This window comes from Gossypium raimondii, chromosome 9, assembly GCF_025698545.1.
Source record: "Gossypium raimondii isolate GPD5lz chromosome 9, ASM2569854v1, whole genome shotgun sequence".
Classification (NCBI taxonomy): Eukaryota; Viridiplantae; Streptophyta; class Magnoliopsida; order Malvales; family Malvaceae; genus Gossypium; species Gossypium raimondii.
The window spans coordinates 28,291,956-28,306,010 of NC_068573.1; the positions used below are offsets into that span (position 1 = coordinate 28,291,956).

A 14,055-nucleotide genomic window follows, 5' to 3' on the forward strand; every position below is an offset into this window, starting at 1 on the left:
CTCAACCTTAAAATATTTACACAAGTTATCATGTTGTATTTTTCCTTAATCATAATTTTAATAATTAGAATTATAATTATAATAACCTATAACTTTACAAAAAAATTATTTTTAGTTTTATCAAATAACCTTAAAATGGATGAAAAAATCAATATTTTTAACTTTGATGTTGCATACATGTGAATTGCCACATAGATGACACGTCAAGATTTAATTATTTTAAAATTTTAAAAATTTAAATAATTATAAAAATATATTTTTAAAATTATAAATTATAAATTATAAAAATGTTTTTAATATTTTTAAATTAATTAAATATGAACATGTCATCCATGTGCAATCCAAATTATTATATACAATATTAAGATTTGCGAGGTAATAAAATAGATTGTTTATAATCAATTAGGTTTTAGTTCAATTGGTATGCATTGAAATGCATTATTCTCCTATTTATGAAATTTGGAGGAAACTATGGGTAATTCAAAAAATTGTGTCAAATAAAGCAGATATATAATAAGACCAATGTGATTGAAAAGATTTAAGGGTTGAAAACAAAATAAAAACGATTGTAAATAAAATTATATCATATATATTATAAATCAAAGATAAATGCAATGGATCTTGGATTTTATTTAATAATGAACAAATTTTCTAACATTATAAATAAAATCTAAAATATTAAATAGAAAAAGCCTAGAAATTCTTGGTGCATTTTTTGTAGCAGTATTTCACATATGCAGCTTCTTTCTTCTCATCTGTAAATAATAGAATTTGTATCAGCATTTAATGAAAATAATATTTGATAATTAAAAAAAAAAAACAAAAGATTACAGATTATTTTTACCAGACTTGAAGGTATTGGGCATGGATTCTGCACAACGATTAGTACAAGTGTAGATGAGATCCGCATAATGGTATAAGCATCTTAACTTGCAGACTCTGCAGCATAAGTTGTGGAGAATTGGAATTTCTTGTTTTAGGCATTTCGTCGAACACTTCAATTTACAAATGTTGTCTGGATTCGGTTTTGGAGGATGTGGAGCTTCGACAGGCGACGGTGCCGGTGAGGGCACTTCTACAGGTGACGGTGCTGGTGATGACACTTGTACAGGTGATGGTGCCGGTGATGGAGATGGTGATTTGATTCTATGGTTTGCATTTATTTCAAAAGGAAATTGCTGAGTTTCGAAAGGTAGATTGGTGGATTCAAAATTTTGAGTTTGAAATGAATCATGAGGAAGTTCAGATTGTGAAAGCAAAGATGTTTCTTCAGGATTTACCTGGTGAAAGTATTGGGATTGGGGCTCATAAACATGAGATTCTGAAAACAATGAATTTTCATCGGAATCGGAATTTGATGGAAAATTTTGGAAATCTAAAGAATTTTGAGCAAATTCAGATTCGTAATCGAAAGGGAAGAAACCATTGACTTGAACTGCGATAAGAACAAGCAAAACAGCGACTAAACTCACTCTCGAAAATCTCTTGTTCATAGTTTCCATTGCTTCAAAAATATTCAAGCTTTTGATGTAAAATGTAACAAAAAATAAAGAAATTTATAGGCTTCGAATGCATTGAAATTTCTTCCAGTAATTGCTCCAAAATTGCTAATTACCAAGTGATTGATTCTAAAATAATGAAGAAATCTCTGAAGTTAGGAAAATTAAAATGATTCTTTTCCGAATCCTTGATTGGTTAAACATGTTATAGTAAATTCATTCACGAATCGAAACTAAATTCAATTCAATAAAAACCAAGATTAAAATTAATCAAACATTACTACTATTCAAGTCAAATTTTCATTTAATTTTAGTTTTTCTCATTTTTTATTCTTATTAAATCCTATAATTAAAATGATTATTCAACTTACAACATTTGACAACTCAATAAATACAAATGAAGCAATCAAGGATTAAAAATTAAATGGTTTCCGGAAATCATTGATTAACTCTTACCATTATTTTAGCAATGACTAATATTAAGGAAATTATTCTCTCCGATATTTAAATCCGAGTGAATTCAAGATGAACTTCCTTTGACTACCAAATCAACCACTCTAGATATTATATACAAATTACTTCCTAATATTGATGAATTGAACTGTAATTTAATTCATTTTTAAAATAAAATTTTGCAAATGAACTTTCATCTTTTCAAATGAAATTAAGGTTTAGTTTAATTTTGCACATTAATAGGGTACCACTTAATCACATACTATTTTTACCCAATAATGTCATATAAAGGTATGAGTTTGAATCCCATCAAAGTTGAATGCTCGTATATTTTTGCTGGGTGTAAAAAACTTTAACTCGATATAATCCAATCTCCAAATAACTTAAATTTAAAATGACTCAAGAGTGAAATTGTTCCTATCATAAACTGGTGGTTGATGGGATGTTGGCCGATAGGCTGGGATGGCCCTTAGCAGTGTTGTTTGGGTGATTTTGACCTGACCAGCAGGTGTAAGGTTTCACGGATTAACTTGTAGTATTTGCAAAATTTTAAGGGTTTCTTTTGTAATTTTTCATTTCATTTTATTTTATTTTTAATTGGTAATTAATAAAAATAAATTATAACTTAGAAACAAATGGACTATTTAGGGCTATGCCCACCTTTCTTTACCAAAATTTGATCAAGTTTAATCAATCAATATATTTATGGACTTTGAAACTTGTTTTGGGATTGAAGTTATCATAAAATATTGATTTAATTTTGGATAAATTTTGGTTATTACACAACTAATGAGACACTAATAAAAATTCATTTGAAATAACAAGAGTGTCCATAATTTTTTGTAACTGTTATTAATATTCTCATCACAAGTAAATTAGTTGTAAGGGCCCAATTTTATCTGGCCCAAACAAATACTAAATAAAATAAATAAATAAAACCAAATAAAAAAAAGTCAAATTACATGCCAGCCCTAATTTAAACAAAACCCACTACCCAAATTACAAGCCCAACAGTCAAAGAAATCCTAAGGCCTACTATCTAAAAACTTTCAGAAATCCTAGGGTTCTTGGCGTCGTACCCCCCTTCGTAGGCACGCCACTTGAGGCTTCTCGTCCCGAGGTCTGATACGCTTCTACCACCATTGCACCAAAACGGCAAAGGCAAGGGTCTTCGTCCCACCGTTGACCGCGCACCGTCACTTGCAAAGAGAAAGAACGAAAGGACAGCAAACACAAAAATAGCAAAAGCAAATAGTAAAAAGAAGAAGGGATAAACGATGTTGTAAATCAGCTATAAAAGCCATAACAACCACCATGTATTTTTTACAGAGAAATACGAAAGCAATAAAAAAACAAGAATACAAAAAAGAGAACAGATTCAAAAGGTAGATTTTTATTCAACATTTATTTTCTCAAAAATATATAAAAAAAGAAATAAAACAAAAATCCCTTACCGATCTTGTTGCACCGTCGTCATGGGTGGGCAAGTTTGTCGTCCTCGAGGAGAAACGGCCCATCTTCGACGTGGAGGAGCCTTTGATTCCCTCGTGATTCGCCTGGGCTCCGTCGGAGGAAAAGGCGTGAAAGGGACATGCCCAGAAGGCTGAAAGCCTCTTTTCTCTTTTTTTTTTAAATATAGAGGGAACCACCCTCTGATCTAGTCTTCTTCTTTTTTTAAATAAAAATAAACAAATAAACTTTTTAAACTCCAGCCACTGGAGGTGACGGTCACCGTCGCTAATGATCGGTGGCCACGGCGGAAGTCCGCCATCCCTTTGACCGAACAAGAGAAAAACCAAGAGAAAAAAAAGGAGCTCTCAAAATTTTTTTTTTAAAAACCCTAAACAAAATTATTTTTTTAAAGAATTTTTGGCTTATATAAGCGGGGCTAAACGACGACGTTTTGGCCGATGTTCGTAATTCCCAAAACGGCCTAGTTTTGACGCCCAACCTAATTACCCGACCCGAGTAACTCAGGATATACGTGTTTTTGTGACTAGGGTATAATTGCTACCCTAGTCCTTCCGCTTTTTAGGCGGTTTTCAATACAGTCTTGTTCTATTTTTTATTTTATCACTTAATTTTAATTTGTTTTCGATTTAGTCCTTTGTATGCTGACCCCGTGGGGAATGACGCGTGTCCTGGAGTTTTGGAATAATTGCCCATTTAGTCCCTATTTCTTTTTGCGTATTTCATTTTGGTCATTTATTCCATTTTATTAGTTTATTTTTTATTATTTACAATTTATACCCCTAATTTCATTTAAATTTCAATTTAATCCTTGTTTATTTAACTTCAACCTTTTACAAACTGTTTTTTATTATTTATTTATTACTTCTTTATTTTTATATATACTTAAAATTAGATTGTATACATTCTTTTATTTGTGCATTTTATTTATTTATTATTATTGTCATTATTATTTTATTTTTATTATTTTGTTCTTGTTATTTTATTATTTCTTTTATTATTTTGGTACTTTCATGTCATACATATTTATCTTTTAATCATGCATCTTCCATTTTTTTTAAGTTACCTTATCTATTTTATTATTATTATGATATGATTATTAATATTATTATTACATTATTGTTATTATAGTATTCCTTTATCTATTTATTATTTATCATTCTAATATTATACCCATATAGCCATTTTATATTATTTCATTATCACTATATCATACATTGTGTTTAAATATACTTATCCATTTTTATATTGTGCCCGAATAAGTTAAATGCGCATCACTTTAAATGTTACGTTCGTTTTTGCATGATGCATAAAAGGAAAATTTTTAAATCGAGGCAATATTCATTATTTTTGGAATTAGAAGAGTCGTATTCCTAACTTACGGAATATGGCTTCTTCTAAAACCAAAATAGTCGAATATCTATTTTAAAAATAAAAAAAAACAAGATTTAAGTAATGAACAAATGGCATTTATTATTGTCTTCGAGGATTTAAGGCTTTGTGTCCTAACTTACGGGACATAATCCTTTCTTCTCGATTAACCTTAAATAAGCCCTTTTCACAAAAATTAAATTTAATTAAGTAATGTCTTAATACAAAAAGGGATCGTATTTTAAATTCTCTTCAAATTTTCAATTCTCGATACTAAGGCATCAAGTAATCTACTAGGTACCAATTTTCGGCGTCATGAGGGTGCTAATCCTTCCTTGTGCGTAACCGACTCCTAAACCCATTTTTTGAATTTTGTAGACCAAAAAGTATCGTTTTGATAAGTCTAACATTTTATTAAAATATTTTTGAAGTGATCCAATCACATCTAAATAAAAAGGATTGATGGCGACTCTATCTCCATTTTTGTTTTTTTTTTTAAATAAAAAGTCGATCTCAAAAAAGGTTTCGATAGCTTGGTGACTCCACTGGGGACAAATAAGAGAGTTAAGCCGCAAGTTGATAACTTTTGGTCTTTTTGTCGAAAATTGATAATTTGGTTTAAATTTACGATCCCTTTATTGCACATCACCCTTCATGTTTTGTCTTTGATATCTCAGGTTATATAGCGATCTAGTATATCTGTTTACTGGTTCGAAAGTTTCTTTTTGTATGTTTTCCGCATATTGCATTGCACAATCGTTCCATTTTGTCCTTCTTAAGTAGAAGTGAGAAACTATTCCTTCGTAAAGTCTTCACCTCCGTATAGGATAGTGGATCGCTTTCAGGATACATTCGTACCTATGTCTTCATGAGATCTTCATCTCCGTATAGCCATAAGAAAATGTATTCCCCTGAACTGAACTCGGTCCGTATGAGCCTATAATGGGTGAGGATCGAGGAACCTGCTGGTTCAGGTACCCTTACTTTAGAACTGAACCGCATATAATAAGCCTTAAGAACCTACCCTAGGTAGAATCATACCAAACCTCTAGTGGTCACCCAAATAGGTGTTCTATTTATTATTTCTTACTTTGTATTCTAGCTTTGTATGAAATGTACTGACTTGTTTCGTTTTGTTTTGGCTATGATTACATTTCATTTTCATCATAGAAAAAGGTGTTGATTCACGTTCAGTTGCTAAATAAAGAGCTTGTCATGGAAAAATGATTTCTTGATAAAGTGGAAGACAATGCGATCGTCCGAATATGGTCTGAGAAGACACAACAAGAGAAGGACAACAGCCTGATGGAAGGATATATGTTAGAATTATGAGATTTCACTCGCATCAGTATGACTCAGAATAACCTTCAAGAGTGAAAGAAATATGGGACCAATGGGATGACGAAACCAAGCAGTTATTCTACTGTGACTATGGTGATTTGCCTTATTTACTTGATATCAAAGTGGATAAGCACTTATTCCGAGTTCTGGCCCAATATTAGAATCCCTCCTATAGTTGTTTTACTTTTGGGAAAGTAGATTTGGTGCTCACCATAGAAAAGTGCACAACTTTGCTCCGTTGCTCAAGGATCCAAGTCGACAAAGCTTATTCTAGAGCGGCCAACGTCCCGACTTTCTTAAAGAGGCTAATGAGTATAACTGGGATGAGCGAGCAATGGGTCACGACCCGAATTAAACAAAAGGGATATGGTAAATGTATTCCTTGGAAAATTTTACGGGATTTGATCTTGGCACATCCAAATACGAAGAAAAAAGTTAACGTCTTCGCCTTGAGTATCTAAGGGTTGGTTATTTTCCCCAAAGCACTAGGGCACATAGATGATGCAATTTCAAATCTATTTGATCGGCTCAACAAAAAGGTTACGCCCGTCCCAAAAATTTTGGTTGAAACCTTCAGATCTCTAAATACATGCCGGAGAGCGGGTGAGGGAAGGAAGATTTATCAGGTGTGTGCAACTCTTGCTAGTTTGGTTTCACAGCCACTTTTGGAAGGTAAAAAAGTTCTCTTATCGAGTATTCTCTGAGAACTACTATTCATTGAAAGAATTGGTGGCTACTCTAGGCAAGATGACATTTCTAAAGAAAAATGGATGGCAATTCTCCAAAGTCTCCAAGACAAAAATGTTGAATGGAGGGCCCCTTGGATGATCTCTGATGAAATTTTGTACTGATGTGGAGACTTCGATTGGGTCCCTCTATTCAGGATATGGGGAGCTGTTGGATATGCCCCTCTACTTGTATTGAGGCAATATAGGTCGAGGTAGTTTATACCGGCAATGCAAGGGTTGGCTCAGTGTGAGTTTGCGTACAAATGTGATAATTACAAGAAGAAGGTTCATGAAATATCGAACGCTTAGAACCAAACTTAGAAAATGAAAAGATTTGCCGCAAATCCTATGACGACCCTCAAATATGATTGGTGGTGGGGTAAAAGAGTCAATGACAATATCCTAGTGTCAAGTCAAGAAAGCACTCGACCAATAGAAGAACACTTACAAGTGATCTTGTTTGAGTTGGAGATTATGAAGCAAGACTTTAAAAAGAGGAGTTTGGAGCTGGGGAAAAGATAGAACAGTTGGAAGAGGAAAAGATTCAGCTAGGATTAGACATCGATGTCTTGAAGCTAGAAGCTGAGAAAATAAGAAAAGGAAAGAACAAAGCTGAGGAAGATTTGGACAATTTAAAAACATATTATAAGAAGCTGCGTTTGTCGATGAGGACTGCCGGGTTGGGTAAGACATTGGAACAATGGCGGCAAGAAATCAAAGAATAAAAGATTAGAGCTAATCAGTGGGAAAAGAAATTCCAAGGTGTTCGAGTTCGAGAAGATGCTCTAGAAAGAGATGTGTTAAAAATTCGAAATGAAAAGGTTGGGTCGAGAACTCGGATGGCAGAATTAGAAAGATCATTGTATCAATATCATAGTCGTAACTCCGTAATTAAGTTGAAAATAAGCCTAAATAAGATTGAAGAGTTGAAGGGAAAAATAGGAGAGCTCGAGGCCGAACTGCAAAATTGTGAACTTCGAGTTGAGCTTCTTGAAACGAACAACGAACACTGGAAATAGCAACTCCAACGCTCTCAAGGTTAGATTAGGGATAGAGATCACATCATGGGCGAAGCTGTGACTCAATTACAGGAAGTAGCCAACCATTTGCAAACCTTAGCAGTTCAAGCTGACATGCTGAGCTTAAAATACGAATCAAAATTAGATCGAGGCCTAGAATTAGCTTGGCTTCTTAGGAAAGTCAAGAATTTGAGTATTAGGGCAAGGTCGTATGTGTAAAATATATTTGTTTTATGTAAAGAGATTTGTTTTCTAGTAAAGTTGTTCTAATAGAATTAAATCAGAATTAATGCCTCTTTTTGCATTCATTTCATTCATCAGCATTACATTTCACCATATGCATTAAATTTCATAAAAAGACCCAAATTAATCGAAATCATGACACTTACCCTGGAAACCAACAAGAATATGCCAACTGAATATCGTTACGGTACCCGCGGTAAAACCAAAGCCATGGATCAAAGATTAGAGAGATTAGAACAAATTCAGAAAGACATGCAAGATCAGATGCAAGCGTAGCTGCAGAAACAATTAGCTAAGGTACAGCAAGACATGAGGGATCAAATACAAGAATCCCAACGAAGTATGATAAGCCAGTTGACCCAATTGTTGGCCGGAGGGATTGAAAAAGGGAAAAGTACTGTGATTAACTCTGAGGATGATAATGAAGACCCTACATACCCCCCAGGCTTTACCTAGTGAATGTCCAAGCCCAACCAGATACATATCCACGAAGGGTACCAATTACCATAAGACGTCAAAAATATCAAGCCGGCACCTCAACACTGGTGAATTACCCAACAGGTTCAGGTTCCAATCCTGGGGATAATTTGACCAACCTAGTTATTCCCGATTTGGACGACATGGCCGAAATAGATAAAGCAAGGGTAGAATTGCCAAAATAGTTGGAAGATCGGTGCAAGTAGTTGGAGGAGAAATTCAGAGCTATGAAGAGTGCTGACTACCTTTACGGGGTTAATGCTAAGGAGTTGAGCTTAGTCCCAGATCTAGTGCTCCCACCAAAATTCAAAACTCCAGAATCTAAAAAATATAATAGGACTAGTTGTCCTGAAGCCCATATCACAATGTTATCGAAGAATGACAGGATACGTCAATAATGACTAATTGTTAATCCACTACTTCTAAGATAGTTTGGTCGGGTCTGCTGCCAAGTGGTACAACCAGCTAAGCCGTGCCAAAATCAACTCATGAAAAGACTTGGCACAGGCTTTCATGAAACAATACAGCCATGTAACCAACATGACACCCTATAGAATTACGTTGCAAAACATGGAGAAAAAGCAAAGTGAAAGCTTTAGGCAATACGTTTAGAGATGGAGAGAGGTAGCAACGCAAGTTCAGCCACCTTTTTTGGAGAAAGAGACAATAACGATTTTCATAAATACTTTAAAAGCCCCGTTCATTAACCATATGTTGGGAAGTGCTACCAAAAGCTTCTCAAATATAGTAATTTCTGGAGAAATGATTAAAAATACAGTAAGAAATGGGAAAATAAACGCGAGGGAAAACGCTAAAAGATCAGACCCAAGAAAGAAAGAAAATGAAGTGAACACCACGAGTGTGTATAATAAAAATTATTCAAAATCGATCATTGTAGGCCAACCAAGAGCTGTAACAACCAGTCATCAATGCCCATCAAGGCAAGAATCTAACTCAAGGCCAAACATAGAAAAACTCCAATTCACACCTATCTCGATGACATACAGAGAGTTATATCAGAATTTGTTCGACGTACATGTGGTATCCCTATTTTACTTAAAACCCGTGCAACCTTCGTTCCCAAAATGGTATGATGCGAATGCTCAATGCGAGTACCACACAGGAATAATAGGACACTCAATTGATAACTGCACTGCATTTAAAAAGTTGACTGAAAGGTTCATCAAGATAAGGATTGTAAGGTTCGATGATCCATCAGGACCTAATGTGGTAAGAAATCTGTTACCCAAGCATTCAGACCAAGGGGTAAACGTGATAATTGAGAGTGGAGGAAAGAGAACCAAAACCAATGTTGCGGAAGTAATAACCCCACTAAAATGGGTTTGGCAACAAATGATAGACGTGAGATTAATCATTCAAGATTCAAAAGGGATGCCCAAACGAATGAGGAGCTATTGTGAGTTCCAAGTCGAAGAAGGTTATGAAATACAAGAGTGCGCTGAGTTTAAAGCTCTAATGCAAAGTCTGATGGATAAAAAAGAATTAAAATTCTTTGAAGATGTAAAGGGCTTGGAAGGAGGAGATGTTTGCGCCTCAGAGGAAGGATCAATAAATAAAGTCTACAAGGTCAATCAACCAGTGGTGATTATTTCACGACCAAGAAGTAATGAAGTGGGATCACAAGCTGTGCCAAGAGTCATAATTCAGAAACTCGTGCATTTCCCTTACAAAGATAGCAAAAGGGTTCCGTGGAATTATGACTGCAACGTGATGATCCCAAGAGAAGAGAACTCGATTGATACTTTAGAAGAAGGCCAGAATATTAGTTTCTACATGCGCAGTGGAAGGTGCTATGACCCTACAAGTGCAAGAACCGAGCCCATTAAAGGAAAAACCCTAAAAGTTGAACATAAAAAAAAGATAGCTAGACTTGAATCACTTGTTAATGAGCCAGTAACTGAGAACGAGGCTAAGGAATTCTTAAAACTCTTGAAGCATAGTGAGTATAGTGTTGTAGAACAGCTACACAAACAACCAGCTCGCATATCAGTACTGCCATTGCTCTTTAGCTTAGAGACACATCGTAGCGCGTTGATGAAGGTGTTAAACGAAACTTATGTCGCTGATGATATCTCTGTGAACAAGCTAGACCGTCTGGTTAGCAATCTGAGTGCCAATAATTTTATCTTTTTCAATGACTATGAAATACCTCTAAGGGGCATGGGATCTACGAAGGCTCTACACATCACTACCCACTACAAAGATATACATTGCTAGGGGTGTTAATCGACAATGGTTCTGCACTGAAATTCTTGCCTCTATCCATATTGAATAAATTACCAGTGGATAGCTCTCACATGAAGACGTGCCAAAATATAGTGAGAGCATTCGATGGTACAGAAAGAGAAGTGATGGGTAGGATTGAAATACATCTCTTAATTGGTCCGAACACATATGAGGTAGACTTTTTGGTGATAGATATCAAGCCCTCTTATAATTACTTGTTGGGTAGGCCTTAGATTCATTCGGTTGGGGGAGTGACGTTGTCACTACACCAAAAACTGAAGTTGGTAACAGAGGGTCGACTGGTGATAATAAACGCTAAAGAGGATATCATTGCATCCGTAAATAGTGACGCACTATACATAAGAGCAGATGATGAGGCAATAGAATGTTCCTTTCAATCACTAGAATTGTTAATGCAACTTTCATTATCGAAGGAAACAAGATCAAGTGCCAAAAATATCCAAAACCACGAGGATGGGCCTGCAGTTGACGATTGAAAAAAGAGTCTTACCTGGAAGAGGACTCAAAAAATACCTTCAAGGAAGAGTCGAAGCACCAATGCTGATGGAAAAACAAGATTGCTTTGGCTTAGGATACAAGCCAGATGTGAGACAAAAGAAGAAGGAGTTGGAAAAGAAGCAAGAAAGGAGAAGAGCGCGACTAAGTGGGGAAGAGGTCAAGTGGGAACCGATGACCTTTCCCCATATATCCAAAACATTCATGTTAGGAGAAATCATTTATCCTGAATGAAAGATGTTAGAAAAAGAAAGCCTAGAAGGAATGTTGGGAAATCTGAGCGTTAACGCCATATCCGAAGAAAGAATTGGGGAGAACTTATCAAGCATTTGTCCTTATTACCCCGGAAGTGTTCTGAACAATTAGACTGTGGAAGAGATCCCTATAATTTTTAGAACTAATTCAGAGTAATGTTCAAAACACACTTATTACTCTAAGCCTGAGAGCAATAAGAATCCTTTTGTGAAAAAGGTATATGTTCACTATTTTTATTTCAATAAAATACATCTTTGTGTCTCATTTTAGAAAATATTCTTTTATTTTTTTTTCCATTTCATTCATACTCATACCACACAAATAATTATTTTTAGATTCATTTGTTTTTTGGGTCTTCCTTTATTCCTACAACAGGTCTCCAGATATCAATGATACGAGCGATGCTACTGCTGACTCAGAGTCTTCTTTTGAGTAGGATATGTGTCTAGAGGAACCTCAGGACTTTGAAGATGATCGAGATTGTAACCTATCTCCTGATTTGTTAATGATGGCAGAACAAGATGAGAAACAAATCATACCTTACAAAGAGTCAATAGAAATTGTGAGTTTAGGAGATAAACAAGAAAAGAAAGAGGTGAAGATCGAGGCTTGCATCACTGCAGAGACAAAGCGAGATCTCATTGAATTACTCCAATAATTAAAAGATGTTTTCGTATGGTCGTATCAATACATGCTTGATATAAGTACTGATATCGTGGTACACTGACTTCCCATAAGAGAAGAATACAAGGCTGTCCAATAGAAACTTCGAAGGATGAGGCTCGACGTCCTGCTAAAAATAAAAGAAGAGGTTAAAAAATAATTCAATGCTGGTTTCCTACAAATGGTTAAATATTCGGAATGGGTAGCCAATATAGACCATTTCCTTAAGAAAGATGGGAAAGTAAGAATATGTGTAGGCTACAGGGATTTAAACGAAGCCAACTCGAAAGATAATTTCCCGTTACCTCACATCGACACCTTAGTGGACAACACGACAGGATGCTCACTGTTCTCCTTCATTGATAGCTTCTCCGGATACAAATAGATTAAGATGCATCCTGAAGATATGGAAAAGACCACATTCGTAACCATGTAGGGAACATTTTGCTACAAAATGATGCCACTCAGACTGAAAAATGTGGGAGCGACGTATCAAAGAGCTATGGTAACTTTGTTTCATGATATGATGCATAAAGAAATCGAGATTTATGTTAACGATATGATTGCAAAATCCTGAACAGAAAAAGATCACATATAAGTCCTGAGGAAACTGTTCTTGATGTTGAGAAAATTCCAACTAAAACTCAATCCAGCAAAATGTACCTTCGGGGATAGGTCGGGAAAATTTCTAGGATTCGTAGTCAGTAAAAAGAGGATCGAGATTGACCTAGATAAAGTCAAGGCTATACAGGAGTTACCTTCGTTGCGTACTCAAAAGGAGGTCTGGAGTTTTTTAGAGAGATTAAATTACATCGCCCGGTTCATTTCACAACTAACCGAGAAATGCGACCCCATATTCTGTCTCCTTAAGAAACATAATCCAGGTGTATAGGATGAAGAATGCCAGAAAAATTTTGACAAGGTCAAACATTACCTGTCCAATGCCCCAATGCTGATGCCGCCTAGTCCAGATAAGCCACTGATATTGTACTTGGCAGTATTTGGGAATTCTATGGGGTGCGTGCTTGGCCAACACAATGAGTCAAGAAGGAAAAAAAGAATGATATACTACCTCAATAAGAAGTTCACTGAATGTGAGACAAGATATTCGCCAATTGAGAAGTTGTGTTATGCCTTGATTTGGACAACCCAGAGACTGAGGCAAGACATGTTGTACCATACAACTTGGCTAATCTCAAAAATAGACCCTCTAAAGTACATGATGGAGTCGACTGCTCTGAATGGAAGAATGACCCGATGGCAAATTCTGCTTTCCGAATTTAATATAGTCTATGTGAACCAGAAGGCAGTAAAAGAGAGTGCAATAGCTAAATTTTCTAGCCAGTAGAGCTCTAGAAGATTACGAGCCTTTAAATTTTGATTTTTCAAACGAAGATCTGATGTATGTTGCGACTACTGAAGAAAGTGCTCGAGAAAAACATCCTTGGAAACTAAATTTTGATGAGGCTTCAAACAATATGGGTAACAAAATCGAGGCAGTCCTGGTATCCCAAACGGAGATCATTATCCCTTTACTAATAAATTGGATTTTGATTACACAAACAATATGACAGAATACGAAGCATGCATCATGGGTATCCGTGCAGCCATAGAATGCAAGATCAAAGTACTAGAGGTATATGGGGATTTTGCACTAGTGATCTATCAACTCAAAGGTGAATGAGAGATAAGAGATCCTAAATTGATCAATTATCGAAAGTTGGTTCTTGAGTTAATTAAGGAGTTTGATGACATCACCTTCTGCTACCTCCT

At 35.4% G+C, this 14,055-nt stretch overlaps 2 protein-coding genes across 2 annotated transcripts; one reads left to right on the forward strand and one right to left on the reverse strand.

Annotated features, from left to right (window-relative positions):
• Positions 1-613: 613 nt before the first annotated feature.
• Positions 614-1,602, reverse strand: LOC105797885 (pollen-specific leucine-rich repeat extensin-like protein 2). The gene is made up of 2 exons (XM_012627772.2): positions 845-1,602; positions 614-755 (listed from the first exon to the last, which is right to left on the reverse strand). The coding sequence occupies exons 1-2, from the start codon at positions 1,500-1,502 to the stop codon at positions 694-696; spliced, it is 720 nt and encodes a 239-aa protein (XP_012483226.1). The 5' UTR covers positions 1,503-1,602; the 3' UTR covers positions 614-693.
• Positions 1,603-9,597: 7,995 nt separating this feature from the next.
• LOC128032582 (uncharacterized) lies at positions 9,598-10,839 on the forward strand. The gene has a single exon (XM_052621209.1). It carries the CDS (start codon positions 9,598-9,600, stop codon positions 10,837-10,839), a length of 1,242 nt encoding a protein of 413 aa, XP_052477169.1.
• Positions 10,840-14,055: the final 3,216 nt, after the last annotated feature.

What these genes read in the sequence shown, in the direction of transcription:
- LOC105797885 (XM_012627772.2), bottom strand. Translation starts at nt 1,502, where the DNA reads ATGGAAACTATGAACAAGAGATTTTCGAGAGTGAGTTTAGTCGCTGTT. An exon ending in GCCCAATACCTTCAAGTCTG is followed by an intron (nt 756 to 844) that starts GTAAAAATAATC and finishes TATTATTTACAG; the next exon opens with ATGAGAAGAAAGAAGCTGCA.
- LOC128032582 (XM_052621209.1), top strand. Translation starts at nt 9,598, where the DNA reads ATGACATACAGAGAGTTATATCAGAATTTGTTCGACGTACATGTGGTA.